Below are 12,729 nucleotides of genomic sequence, written 5' to 3'. Positions count from 1 at the left end.
TTTTTTTTTTTTTTTTTTTTTCTGAGACGGAGTCTTGCTCTTGAGACGTACTCGCCCAGGCTAGAGTACGGTGGCACGATTTCGGCTGACTGCAAGCTCCGCCTCCCGGGTTCTCACCATTCTCCTGCCTCTGCCTCCCTAGTATCTGGGACTACAGGCAGCCGCCACTACGCCCGGCTGGGTTTTTTTTATTTTTAGTAGAGACGGGGTTTCACCGTGTTAGCCAGGATGGTCTCAATCTCCTGACCTGTGATCTGCCTGCCTCAGCCTCCCAAAGCGCTAGGATTACAGGTGCGAGCCACTGTACCCAGCCCATCTACAAAATCTTTAAGGATCTCAAAAGCATGCTACATGAATAAGAGGTAAGAATATGGGGATACTTAATATGTAGAAGACTTGGGCTTGGAATTGATGGAAAAGTAATAGCTATCTTGAAGGCTGTCACATTTGAAAGGGATCAGACTTGCTCTGTCGTCCCAAACTAGAATCAACAAGCAGCAGCAAGTAGTAAAGTGGTACATCTGGTAGTGAAGAGACTTGAGTACTACAATTTGTTTAAAAATAGTATATTAGAAATGTATGTGGTATTTCTGGATACTAATTATCTTGTATGTAAAATAAAGGTGCTAAGCTAGGTAATTCTAAAGTAATTTTCAAGTAAAAATGGTATGGGAGGGGGGGCTAGGCGTAGTGGTTCACATGAGGGCATGATTAGCCAGGCATGATGGCTGATGCCTGTAATCCCAGTACTTTGGGAGGCTGAGGCAGATGGATCACTTGAGGTCAGGAGTTGGAGACCAGCCTGGCCAACATGGTGAAACCTCATCTCTACTAAAAGTACAAAAAATTAGCTGGGTGTGGTGGTCCATGCCTGTAATCCCAGCTACTCATGAGGCTGAGGCAAGAGAACCACTTGAACCCAGGAGGCAGATGTTGCAGTGAGTCGAGATCATGCCACTGTACTCCAGCTTAGGCGAGAGTAAGACTCCGTATCAAATTTAAAAAAAAAAAAAAAAAAAAAAAAAAAGGCATGGAAGCAAATTCTGAATCAACTTCTTAGCAAAGAGTGTCCCTTCCCAGCACTCTGGGAGGCCGAGGCGGGTGGATCACCTGAGGTCAAGAGTTCAAGACCAGCCTGGCCACCATGGTGAAACCTGGTCTCTACAAAAATAGAAAAATCAGCTGAGCATGATGGCAGGTGCCTGTAATCCCAGGTACTCAGGAGGCTGAGGTGGGAGAATCACTTGAACCCAGAAGGCGGTGGCTGTAGCAAGCTGAGATTGCGCCACTGCACTCCAGCCTGGGCAACAGAGCAAGACTGTCTCCAAAAAAACAAACAAACAAAAACAGTATCCTGAATGTACATGGAATCAGCTATGAAATGCTAAGTTCTAAAACAAAGAACTTAGCAAAGATAATGGTGGCATATTGATTCACATTATCACTTTTTCTACATCAAAGGTAAGGTGGAATAAATAGCAAATTATTTTAATAAAGGCCAGGCCAGGAGCAGTAGCCCATGCCTGTAATCTCAACATTTTAGGAGACTGAGGAGGGAGGATCACTTCTCAGCCTGGGCAACATAAACTCCAACTCTGCAAAAAGATACCAAAAATAGCTGGGTACAGTGGTGCATACCTATAGTCCCAGCTTGAGAGGCTGAGGTAGGAGGATCACCAGAACCTGGGGAGGTTGAGGCTGCAGTGAGCCATGATCGAGCCACTACACTCCAGCCTGGGCAACAGAATAAGACCCCGTCTCAAGGGGGAAAAAAAAAAAAAAAAAAAAAAAGGCAGACATGGCAGTGCATGTCTATAGCAGAGAAGGCTGAGGCAACAGGATCACTTGAGGCTAAGAGTTCCAGGCTCCAGTGAACTACAATGGTGCTACTGCACTCCAACCTAGGTGACACTGTGAGACCTTGTCTCAATAAAAAAAATAAATAAAAAAAGCCAAAAATGTCCACTAGCAGTTGTTTTTAAAGAACTCAAAAACATGATGAAGGATTATTGCATTTTTCGATGTTATCCTCTATTGAGTAAATTACACTAGTAATTTAATTGTAGCGGGAAAAGTCCTATTTTCCTATCTTGTCCATATTCAATATTGCATTTTGCTTCGTTTCTAGATATACTGATTATTCTAACATAACCCTTTGAACCTACTTATTCCCTAGAGAATAATAGTATATCACTTTCTCCTGTCAATTATTTTATATACCAGGCAACAATGTTATTTCTTGATCCTCAGGACAAGATTTCTGAGTTACAGTGTTGAGTAAACGTTTACAGAATTCCTTAATTTCTCAAACCAAAATAAAAGTTACTAAGTTGAGCAATTGTTTTCTAAGTTCTAGGTATTATTTAATAGAAACAGGCAAAACGAGACTATACTTTCCTTTTGCTTTGCCAAAACCTGCAAAACTTTTGCCAAAAATATTCCAGGCAATAATCTCATGAAATATGTACTCAACTTACCAAAGTACAATATTTTTATAGTGCTCAAGCTTGAGAAATTAAATATGAGTCATAAATACTAAGAGAGCAGGGGTAAGAAATGCCTTGGAATATAGGAGGCTACATATACAAACAGTACAATGTCTGTGGACATGTTTCTAAATGCACTCCAAAAACATACAAAAACAAATTTGTGGTTTATCAATTTCTCTTCTCTGAGAGTTTTAAGAAAAATTATTTTCCTAATTCTACATCTGTCTGAAAACCCATGGATACCTGTTGTAGTTTACATTATAATTCAAATATTAAACATATTTTGAATATTTTTCTACCTATGCCATACCTTACCTCTTGAGCAAAGATCCCTTTGATCATAATTCCTGAAAACTCCGGTGAATACTTCAAAGTTCACTAACATTTTTACTGAAGTAATCTAATTACCTTAGATGTATACATTAGTGGAAAAATCACTCCAGAATACCTAAGTACTTAATTTTGAAACAATCTTTCACATTTCAGGACTAAAGTACTATGAAATATTATTGTTAAAGGGAAACAAAAATACCTGGATAAAAATAAAGCAAAAAATTGCTTAGGACATCTAAGCACTGACATTTGTCAGACTACTTCAACATGGCAAAGAAAATAAGATCTGTGTACATATTTACAATAACCTATAAAGTCAGGATTTTGCAGTCACACTGCTTGTCATGTTTACTTTTTTTTAACAGAAGCTACAAAAAAAAAACTTTGTTTCCTTACTAAAGAACAATCAAAACAGATTTTTATACTAATCTAGTCAGTGATGGTTAAACCATAAGCCTATGTTCCTACACCTCGAAAATACAATGGTAAGCCAAATTCAACATTCTTTAAATTTTGTTATTTTGAAGGTTACTGATGATGTAGAGAAGAGTCTATGTTTTAAAAATTATTTTTAAAAACTCATGTCACCATTATCTTTGCAATATTTTTCAGGTTTCTAATACAGGGTGTATTTTAACTTCCATGCCTACCCTACCCTTTCATACACATATAGGAAAAGTTATAGATTTATTTTATATTCAAATAAAATACAGCCTTTCATTGACATATACTGTGTCTGTAAACCTTTTAAAAGCTTTAATTCTGAAAACAAAATTTTGTCCACAGAATCTTTACATTTTTTTCCAAACTTACCAGGTTAATAAAGCCAAGAATGTTAGCTTCCTTTCTTTCCCCCACTCCCAATACAACAGCTATTCTAAATCATAACTGCCTTTTAGAAATTTGATTTTTTTCAGAGTATAATTTCTTTCGGGAGCCAAATTATTACATTTTAATCCACCAACAGTCACTAATTCAATCTTTATTTCTTGCCTAGGACCCCATCTTAACGTTATTTTTAATTTTGGGGGTCTACTTCTTCAGTAACTTTTCTTCAACTCTGAAAGGAAATCCTCTAGCTTCTAAGCAAATCCTGCATAGAAAAGGTAAATTGTTCCTGTGGCTTCAATTAAGTTAAATTATGTAGCTATAAAAACAAGAATCAATAAAACTAAATATTACCCTTTCCATGCTGTCTTGATAAGATTTAAAAACAAGAGACTATGAGATCAAGATTTCTCCTTCTACAATTATTTGTGCAAGTAGAACACTAAAATACAAAACATTTTTCACTTCAACAGTTCTTATGAATTGCATAGTCCCTAATCAGCCATTATTTTCAAATGTTCTTCTGGGTAAAGGAACTGTTTTTGGATGCTATTCTATAAGAGTTATATTTTGATCAATCTAGCATCAAAAGACTTGGCCAAATTACTCTTGATATTTACAGTATCAACTCAAGAGAGTTTTAATGGTTTGCAAAATTGATGTACAAAAATTGCATCTAAAAAAATCCAATTCTGGAAACAAAGGTAAGATGATGCTAATCAGGAAAATGCAAAAACATACAAAACAAATCACCTATTTCATACATTCACTGGTGACCCCCACGAAGAATCACTTTAACAGTTCAAAAAAAGTTTTTTCTGGGGAAAAAAAAAATGTAACATACAGAAAGGTAGAATATATATTCAGAAATACTTAGAGAAAGACACTTAAAATTAAAATACATTTAAAAATACTGTTGCAGTTTTCAGTTTCTACTCCTGAAACAGAAATAAGCCATTATCAGTAAGTGCATTTTTTTCATGGAGAAAATATTTATTAGATTTCAAATTATCACATAATACAGATATTACACAATTAGTCATTCTAGAAAAAAGTTTATATTAATATTCATAAAGTAAACACTGAAAAATATAGGACTTCATTTTGTGACATAAAATATAAAAAAATTCAAAGGTAAATTCACCAAAATAAAAGTTTAAATAAACAAATCAGTTCACAATAATATACAAAAAGTTTCACTTTTAAATAAATAGCTTGTAGTGGCATGAGGTGACTAGAAATGCACTTACATTTCTTTTTGCATATTTTAAGGAACAGAGCTAAAATTCAATCAAAGCATGAGATTAAGAGATTAAATCACTTTTCATCTTCAAAGCTGAAACAAGAAGCTTATAATCTCACAGGCCACACAAAGTGGTTTGTACTTTGGTTCAAAGAATTCAACTAACTTAATTTCCAAGCAAATCTCATTTTTAGTTCCTTCAGTTCTTCCTAAAATGATTAACAGTTGTTTTTTAATTTATATGTGTTTGTAAACCAATTGTCTTATTAACATTTACTAAAAACAAGTCAGGAGTAAAAAGCTGTAATCATTTATGGGAATTCAAAGCTCTCTGGGGAAATTTCAGTTCAAATTGATCCTTTAAACTTACTTTTAAGTACTATACTTACAAAAATTTATTTATAATGATAAAAAAATACAGAGAGCCAAGAAAGACTAAGTGCAGGTTATGCTTTAGCAAACGTGGCTTCTAAAACTTTTGAGATTTCCTAAAACATTTTAGCTGCTTCCATATTAATAACTCTAGAATATCTGTTCTTAAAATCTATAACAAATTTAACAAACTGGCAGCATTATGTGACTTTAAAAATTTTCTTTAATAGCTTTTGACTGACCAGTTAATAGATACCAAAGAAAGAGAGAAACAGAAACATTTTGATAACTACTTCAATCAATTAATTGATGGCTTGGATAAATAACTATTTTGCAACACTTATTCCTTCACACCTACAGGCTTATTCTAATACTAAGTGCCTCTGCTCTGTACACTACTGTTTTGTGTATTATTCAAACTTTAGTATGCCTTCAGTGTGAAAAAAAATACCTCAAGTTTAACAGGTAGCTATTACTTTAGAGGACAGACCAAGCTACTTCCATCTCAAGAGATATTTCTTCTCTGTTAGAAACGTTGATTTGACAATTATAATAAGGCTCAAGACCACCAAAGATGAGCTAAAAGAGTATATCCTAATGTTAAAAGCAGTTTTCAAATAATTAAGAAGTTCAGCCTTTATTTACTAGTTACTTTCAGTGTCAAGCAACAGAAACAACCATTTCATTAAGTTTTCTGGACTTCCTCTACTACTTAAAAAAACGTTTGCCTACTTCATTAAGGTGATTTTCAATCCCACAAATCTTTTAAATGAAACAGATACAGAGAGCTGCTTTTAAAAGAAAGGAGTCTCTCAAGCTTCCTCTATTTCAGTCTTCTGAATAGAAAGAAATATTTTCATGGCCATGTAAAATTCCAATCTGAAAAGATTATTTCATTATTTGAGCCTTTCCATTTTCAGACCAAAAGTAAACCAGAGTAATTCTTAAAAGTTTATAAATGACAAGATCAGGTGGCTGGCTCATCCTTGTGTCTTCTAGACATATTGCATGGATCCATTCACCACTGCCTTCCAAACTGCAGGTGCTGGCATGTGTGACAGATATCATCCATGAAGGCTCTGCTAGAAGAATTCCTTTTGCTGAAGAAGTATGATGTTTTACCAGTTGAAAGAAATCTGGGCAATTAGAGAACAAATAAACCAGTCTCCCATTATCAAGATACCTGGAGTCACAGAAGGAATCCACCAAGGAAAAATGAAAACTTGCCAAAAGGTAACAAGTTCACATTCTACCCATTGTAGGTGATAAGAACTTCCTGGAATCAAATCCTACCCTTGGCATCAAAGAAACTAAGAGAAAACCATCTTAATGCCATGGGTGAAATCTAGGAAAGGGTTCTTTTACCACAAATATTTATTCCTAGGGACTAGAAAATGACTTTTGAGTATATTAAACATAGCTTTCAGGGATATTGTATCCTGAAACTTACATTCATTCATACTTATCTTTTATTAAAGAATGAAGCCTAGAATTGACAGTAAAACCGTAATAGTACTATCATTGCATCTTTTAAAAGATCTAATATGAAGTCCTAACATTTGAGGTAGGAAGAAGACCAAAAGGTTCTCACTAACAGGGTAGGATAACACCTGGACATCTGACTGTATAAATTAGACTTCAAATGTCCAGTTTGCCCAAAGATGAAATACAGAACCTTTTAAATTACTGGAATATAAAGAGCACTTAGAAGTCCACTAATACCATAAAGGCCAAAATGGGTAGATACTCCCTTTTTAAAATTCCTGTGGACTACATAGGCATTCGTCAAATCATGTGCCCCAAATCATCCACTGCTTTAATTATCTGGAGAGAAAATTAAATTTTAGGTCTCATTTTTGAATGAGTACTAGTTAGCATTCTTAGAAAAACAAACAGATTGCAGTCCCACCTGGTTCTTAAATGAACCCAAGGAGTTTACCATAGAATTAAATGGGCAATGGAAGGACACTCCAATCTATAAATTAACCCAAGTAAATAATGGAAAGCACCCACTTGTTTATTATCCTTTCCCACTCTCTCCAGAAGCTGGATATTCTGTCTCCAAGGGTTCAGTGGAGAAAGTGGACCCCTGACGTCAAAAGCTCTCCGTGGTCTTGGCTGTATCTGTGGTTCTAGGATCACTCCTTGCACCTCTGGTAGGAGAGAAGCACTGAAATAGAGAGCTGAATATAGATTTAAGAAAAAATTCTTATTAAGAAATTACATTCTCTGGTCATTTGAGTTTGTAATGGCTTATCCTCAGGATAAAAAGAGCTACCTTTGGGCATACTTTCTTTAGTGCCTTCTTCATTTGAATTTTAGAAGTCTGTCACACCACAAATGATTAATTCCTCAGTAACTATTAAGAAGGGACCTGTATTGGTCTAAGCCATAACACACTCTGTGATAAACCACTCAACTTTGAGTGGAAGACCAAATCAAAAATGATAAATTATGACTGGAAACAAGATCATAGTTGTCTTTAAGGGACAGGGAAAAGGCACGCAACCTCAGATATATCAAAGGAGGAGTCCCAGTTAATTCTTCTGTCAAAGAAAAGAAGATGGACTGAAAAGTAGAAACAGAAAAAAATCAAGCATATTAACAGGAATACTACTAAACTTTGGGAAAGTCTAAGAAGCTGAATTTCTTCTCTGAGTTCAAGTCTTCATTAACTTAAAGAATTAATCACACTATAGGCCCATATTACAGCAATACAAAGCTAAGCCTGTATTTTATCAAAGCTTATGACTACTGTCACTGAAAAGATTTATTCTTCAAGCACTCAGCTTTAAAACTGGGAAGGCAGAATAGTGAATATAGGTAATACAGACTCAAAATCTTTTTTAAAATGCATAATCATTTTCTTTTGGGTCAAGAAGAACCAGGAATAATCATTAATGGCTATAACATAGAAATTAAAGCAGTAAGATATACCCAAATTACAGATGATGGCAAAGATACTAGAAAATAGTTAGCTTTATTATAGGAATAAGGTAAATAAGAGAAGGAAGTTCAAAGCACATAGCATCTGATCAAGGAAAAGCTGAAAGGAGAACAAGATAGGCAGATACATATTTAAAGTTACAGGGACTGCAGGATAAATTTTAACAGTGTTGCCTTTGGAAAACAGATCAATTATGCTTTGTGGTACAGAGTAATACAACCCTATTAAATTTCAGATCTTATTCTAAATATAATGGTGCTGCATATCCTTGTTCTATGAAATACAGTCAGTCACAGTATCCTATTTCTGGGACATGTTATATTTTGGGATAAAGTTTTTATAAAATGCTATCAAGTAATCTCCCTCTCATACCAACTGTTTATCACAAGGGTTCCTTACCTGTTAGTGGAACGAGGATTGTGTTCTCTTGTTCTCTATCAATCAACCAACAAAGGTTATAGTCTCAGCACTAAGAACGTAGCAACCAACCAAAGTTAGTGTTTTTAATGCCTTCACTTCCTCCTGGCTCTGCCAGCCAGTTTGGAAATGTATCAAAAGCTGAAAAGGAATGATTATTCCATTACCTAACAACATTCAGACTAAGTATTTTTAAAAGCTTAAAGATGAAAAGAATGAGCTAACCCTTCTGCAGAGGAACATACCCAATTCTGTACAAATGAGAAATGAAGACAGTTTGACCTAAGTAAAGAAAATCTATTAATTTAACCATCAAATCTGCAATTACCAAATATTAAAGAAAAGAAAAAAGAAATTGGAAAGAAGGTGAAACTGCCACCTAACAAGAGGTATCAAATAATTATGAAAGTACTTTATGCACCTAAGTGGCAGCTATTGTTTCAATTTAAGTTTCCAATAGATTTTAAGTCCAAAAGTCTTTTAGTATTTAAAAGAGTTTATTCTTTAGATCAGTAGGCTTTAAAAAGTATTTTACAGTATAATCACAATGAGGAGGTATATGACGGATGGTAAGAAGAAAGGAATACAAATTAAAAAAGGATCTGAATACTGAATCTTAATAAATGCAATCTAATTAAGTGGTTTCAAGAGCCTAAAAAACCCCGAGTAGATTAACAAAGCATTCCACAGCTGGAGTTGTTAAGGAGTGGCTCTTTAACAGATGAAAAAGGCTTAAAATCAGTACATTGGAGCTATCTACATACATTTTCACTGTACCTATATGGTGCAAATAGGTGCTACAAAAGTGCTTTAAACAGTCATCCTCTAGTCTTTTCTAATCAATTTCCTTGACAAATTATTCTTTTTCATATAGTAATAGCTCAGTATTAACAGTGAAAATTATCTAAGATTTCTAAATTAATGAAATCTAAGTAAAACTTAACTACTTTAAAACAGTTTAAAACCTATTCAGAGATTATAATTAAGATATGATTTTCCAAATTTCCTTTAGTTTCCAATAGTTAACTTTTCAATAGTTTTCCTTTGGTTCTTGAATACTAATCAATAATAACATATAAGTGAGTGAAAATACAGGCAAAAAGAAAGAGGTACATTTTGAAATAGGAAATATACCTGGTAACTTTCATTTTTAAGTTTACAGGCCTACTTCACTTTGAAAATGAAAAACAACGCCCAAAAAACCAGATCTTGCTCAGATTAATATTAGTCTAAATTTAGAATTTCTCCTACAGCAGGAACTTTACGTTAAATGCATCCAAATCTTTATCATACACCACAGTATAATATAGATTAAAAGTACAACAAACTTAGATTTAAAAAAACCAAATGTCGTTAGGTTAGGTTACACAGCAAGTTAAATATGAGAGCTCGCCGGAGAAAAGGAATCTTTACAAACTTCCCCTAAGTCAGAACACTTTCAGAATATAACTTATTTATTTTGCCTGAAGTACCAAAACATCCTAATTCAACACTCATACTCAGAAATGAATAAACAGATTTCTCTAAGTAGAAATTATTTTGAAATCACTGAGGAGAGGCGGTATCTCTCCTGCTTTAAGAGTTAATAATTTACGAAGACTCTGAATTTGATAATGTATCATTTATGTAAAAAACGTAAAGATGCTTTCAAAATGACATCATTATTTGAACAAGAAAGAGCAGCCTTTGTGAGATTATTATTGATGGAAACTCCTAAAAATAATACAGGAAGCCCTTACCTAATTCTATTTTAGTGGACAACATTCTTCTATGTGATATTTTAAGAGGGGGAAATATTTTTTCCACTGCAAGACTTACATTTCAACCACTAGAGAAAAAATTTCAAACCAAAGCTAACAAAATGAGCAATGCTGAGCTGCTACCTCAAATGGCTGTCATAGATCTATTAACCTACCAGTACATCAATGAAATCATTTTAACATTTTCTGTAAATAATGAAATTTTTAAAGATTCTTACTGAAAATCCATGTATATTCAAATCAGAAACAGTATTTTATATATAAATACCACTGAGAAAATGTTATGAGAAGTACATCAAATTAGGCTGTTTGCAATATTTGTTCTCAATATTAAATTATTAAATGAGTATACGCAGCTTATTAGTTTTAAGCATTTCTAATATCTAAGCATAAGGGAAGGCTACACCTATTTAAGCTATGAAATAGAAGGTACTACGTTTCTACAAAGACCAATTTCTACTCAAACGTGCTACAACTGATCGATCTAAAGTTGAACTTAATGGTTTATAAATTTACCGATTATTCATTAACCTGGACATTCTACATACATTGGAAGCATCTTTTTATTCTTTACCTATTATTACCCATTCATACTGGTTCTAAGGCACTTCTACAAAGAGAACAAATTTTTCACAAATTCCTCTAAGTATCCAAAACAGTCCTAGCTGGCAGTAAGAAGAAAAGGAAAGAACATGCTTAACAGAAGCAGTGTGTCTTTTATCTCCAGCCCCTAGAAAAGTGCTTGGCACATGGAATAGGTAACTCAGTAAATGCTTTACAAATAAGTTACTGATCAAAAAACAAAGAAGAATTTTGTCAAGTGGTTGATATCTAAAGTAGACACTTGAAAAGTTCAACTTTCTAATCCTACAGAAAACAAAAAATTTATCAAAAGTATAAACTTTCGGCCAGGCACCACGGCTCACACTCATAATCCCAGCAATTTGTGAAGCTGAGGCGGCCAATCACCTGAGGTCAGGAGTTCGAGACCAGACTGGCCCACATGGTGAAACCTGTCTCTACTAAAAATACAGAAAATTAGCTGGACATGGTGGCGCTCGCCTGTAGTCCCACTACTTGGGAGGCTGAAGCAGGAGAATTGCTTGAGCCTGGGAGGCGGAGGTTGCAGTGGGCTGAGATCGAGACACTGCACTCCAGCCTGGGCGACAGAGCAAGACTCCGCCATCTCAAAAAATAAAAAATTGAAAAAAAAAAAACTTTCGTGGATCCGTCTCTTTTTGGGGTTGTCAACTTCTAAGGATTTTTTAGTATAGTTAGCAGAATTTCAAAGGTATTATCCTGAGATGACACAAATGTTACCCAAATTGCAACAATGATTACAGATTTCTGATATTATTTTTCAGAGATTTAAAAGTAGTATGAAAACCAGATACTGCCAGAATATCCAATTTCAAAAAGGGAGAGATCTTACCCCATAACAAAACAAAATGGTGGGGGGGAAAAAAAAAACCTAACCAAGTTCTTTGGAATTAGTTAACTAAGGTATTGTATTGGAGGTAAAGATTATTTCTTAACCATAAAGCTTATGTGTATTATCAAATGGAATATACATTTTTAAAAAAAAATAGGGAAGACTCTGAGCAAAGTTGTGTGTTAAAAATAATTTTTTTAATTAAAAAAAAAATGGGAAGGAAGTCTGAACTTAAGGGGCTGAATACCATCATGAGGATATGTGCCTAATCAAGGACATCAATTTCCTAAAAGAGAAGAAAACTGTAATGAAAATAGAAAAACCTAACTATTAAAGCATTTTTAGAACTCAACATCTCGCCAAATTCTATTATCAGTATATTTTCTCTGCATCCCTTTTGGAAAATATACCATCCAAAAATGTTACTGGTATTCAAGTTAGTCCACTAGATATAAGTATCAAATATTTGTGAAAAGACAAGCAACAGATAACCCAAATATGTTCATGCTCCACTAAGGTAGAAGATGAAGTAAAACAGATGAAAAAGAAACGATCTACAATATATATATTTTAGAGTAGTTAATCCACTACAGAACAAAAGATAAAAGGCAATCATAGAAACACAGTTGCATAAACCACATTGACTATAAAAAAGGATAAGGCAACCTAAGGGTTAAGAAAACTAAATATAAAAATGGTTAAATTTGGCCGGGCACAGTGGCTCACACCTGAAATCTCAGCACTTTAGGAGGCCAAGGCAGGCGGATCACCTGAAGTCAGGAGTTCAAGACCAGCCTGGCCAACATGGTGAAACCCATCTCTAATAAAAAATACAAAAATCAGCCAGGTGTGATGGCACACGCCTGTAGTCCCAGCTACTTGAGAGGCTGAGGCAAGAGAATCGCTTG

General features: G+C 34.5%; 1 protein-coding gene across 4 annotated transcripts in view; it reads right to left on the bottom strand.

Annotated features, from left to right (window-relative positions):
• Nucleotides 1-12,729, bottom strand: part of TSC22D1 (TSC22 domain family, member 1) — a 144,316-nt gene that overhangs the window by 99,279 nt on the left and 32,308 nt on the right. The window contains exons 2-3 of one of the 4 annotated variants that reach the window (XM_011974612.1): nt 7,279-7,435; nt 5,122-6,401 (exon numbers count right to left, since the gene is read on the bottom strand). The exons of 2 other annotated variants lie outside the window; for them this stretch is intronic. In XM_011974612.1, coding sequence (XP_011830002.1) covers nt 6,384-6,401; nt 7,279-7,435 — 175 coding nt within the window. In that variant the 3' untranslated portion in view covers nt 5,122-6,383. Of the gene's footprint in view, nt 1-5,121; nt 6,402-7,278; nt 7,449-12,729 lie in introns of those variants that run through there. One more of the 4 variants, XR_001005437.1, reaches the window with a different exon arrangement.

This window comes from Mandrillus leucophaeus, unplaced genomic scaffold, assembly GCF_000951045.1.
Source record: "Mandrillus leucophaeus isolate KB7577 unplaced genomic scaffold, Mleu.le_1.0 Scaffold147, whole genome shotgun sequence".
Classification (NCBI taxonomy): domain Eukaryota; kingdom Metazoa; phylum Chordata; class Mammalia; order Primates; family Cercopithecidae; genus Mandrillus; species Mandrillus leucophaeus.
This window is presented reverse-complemented; position numbering and strand designations above follow the sequence as displayed.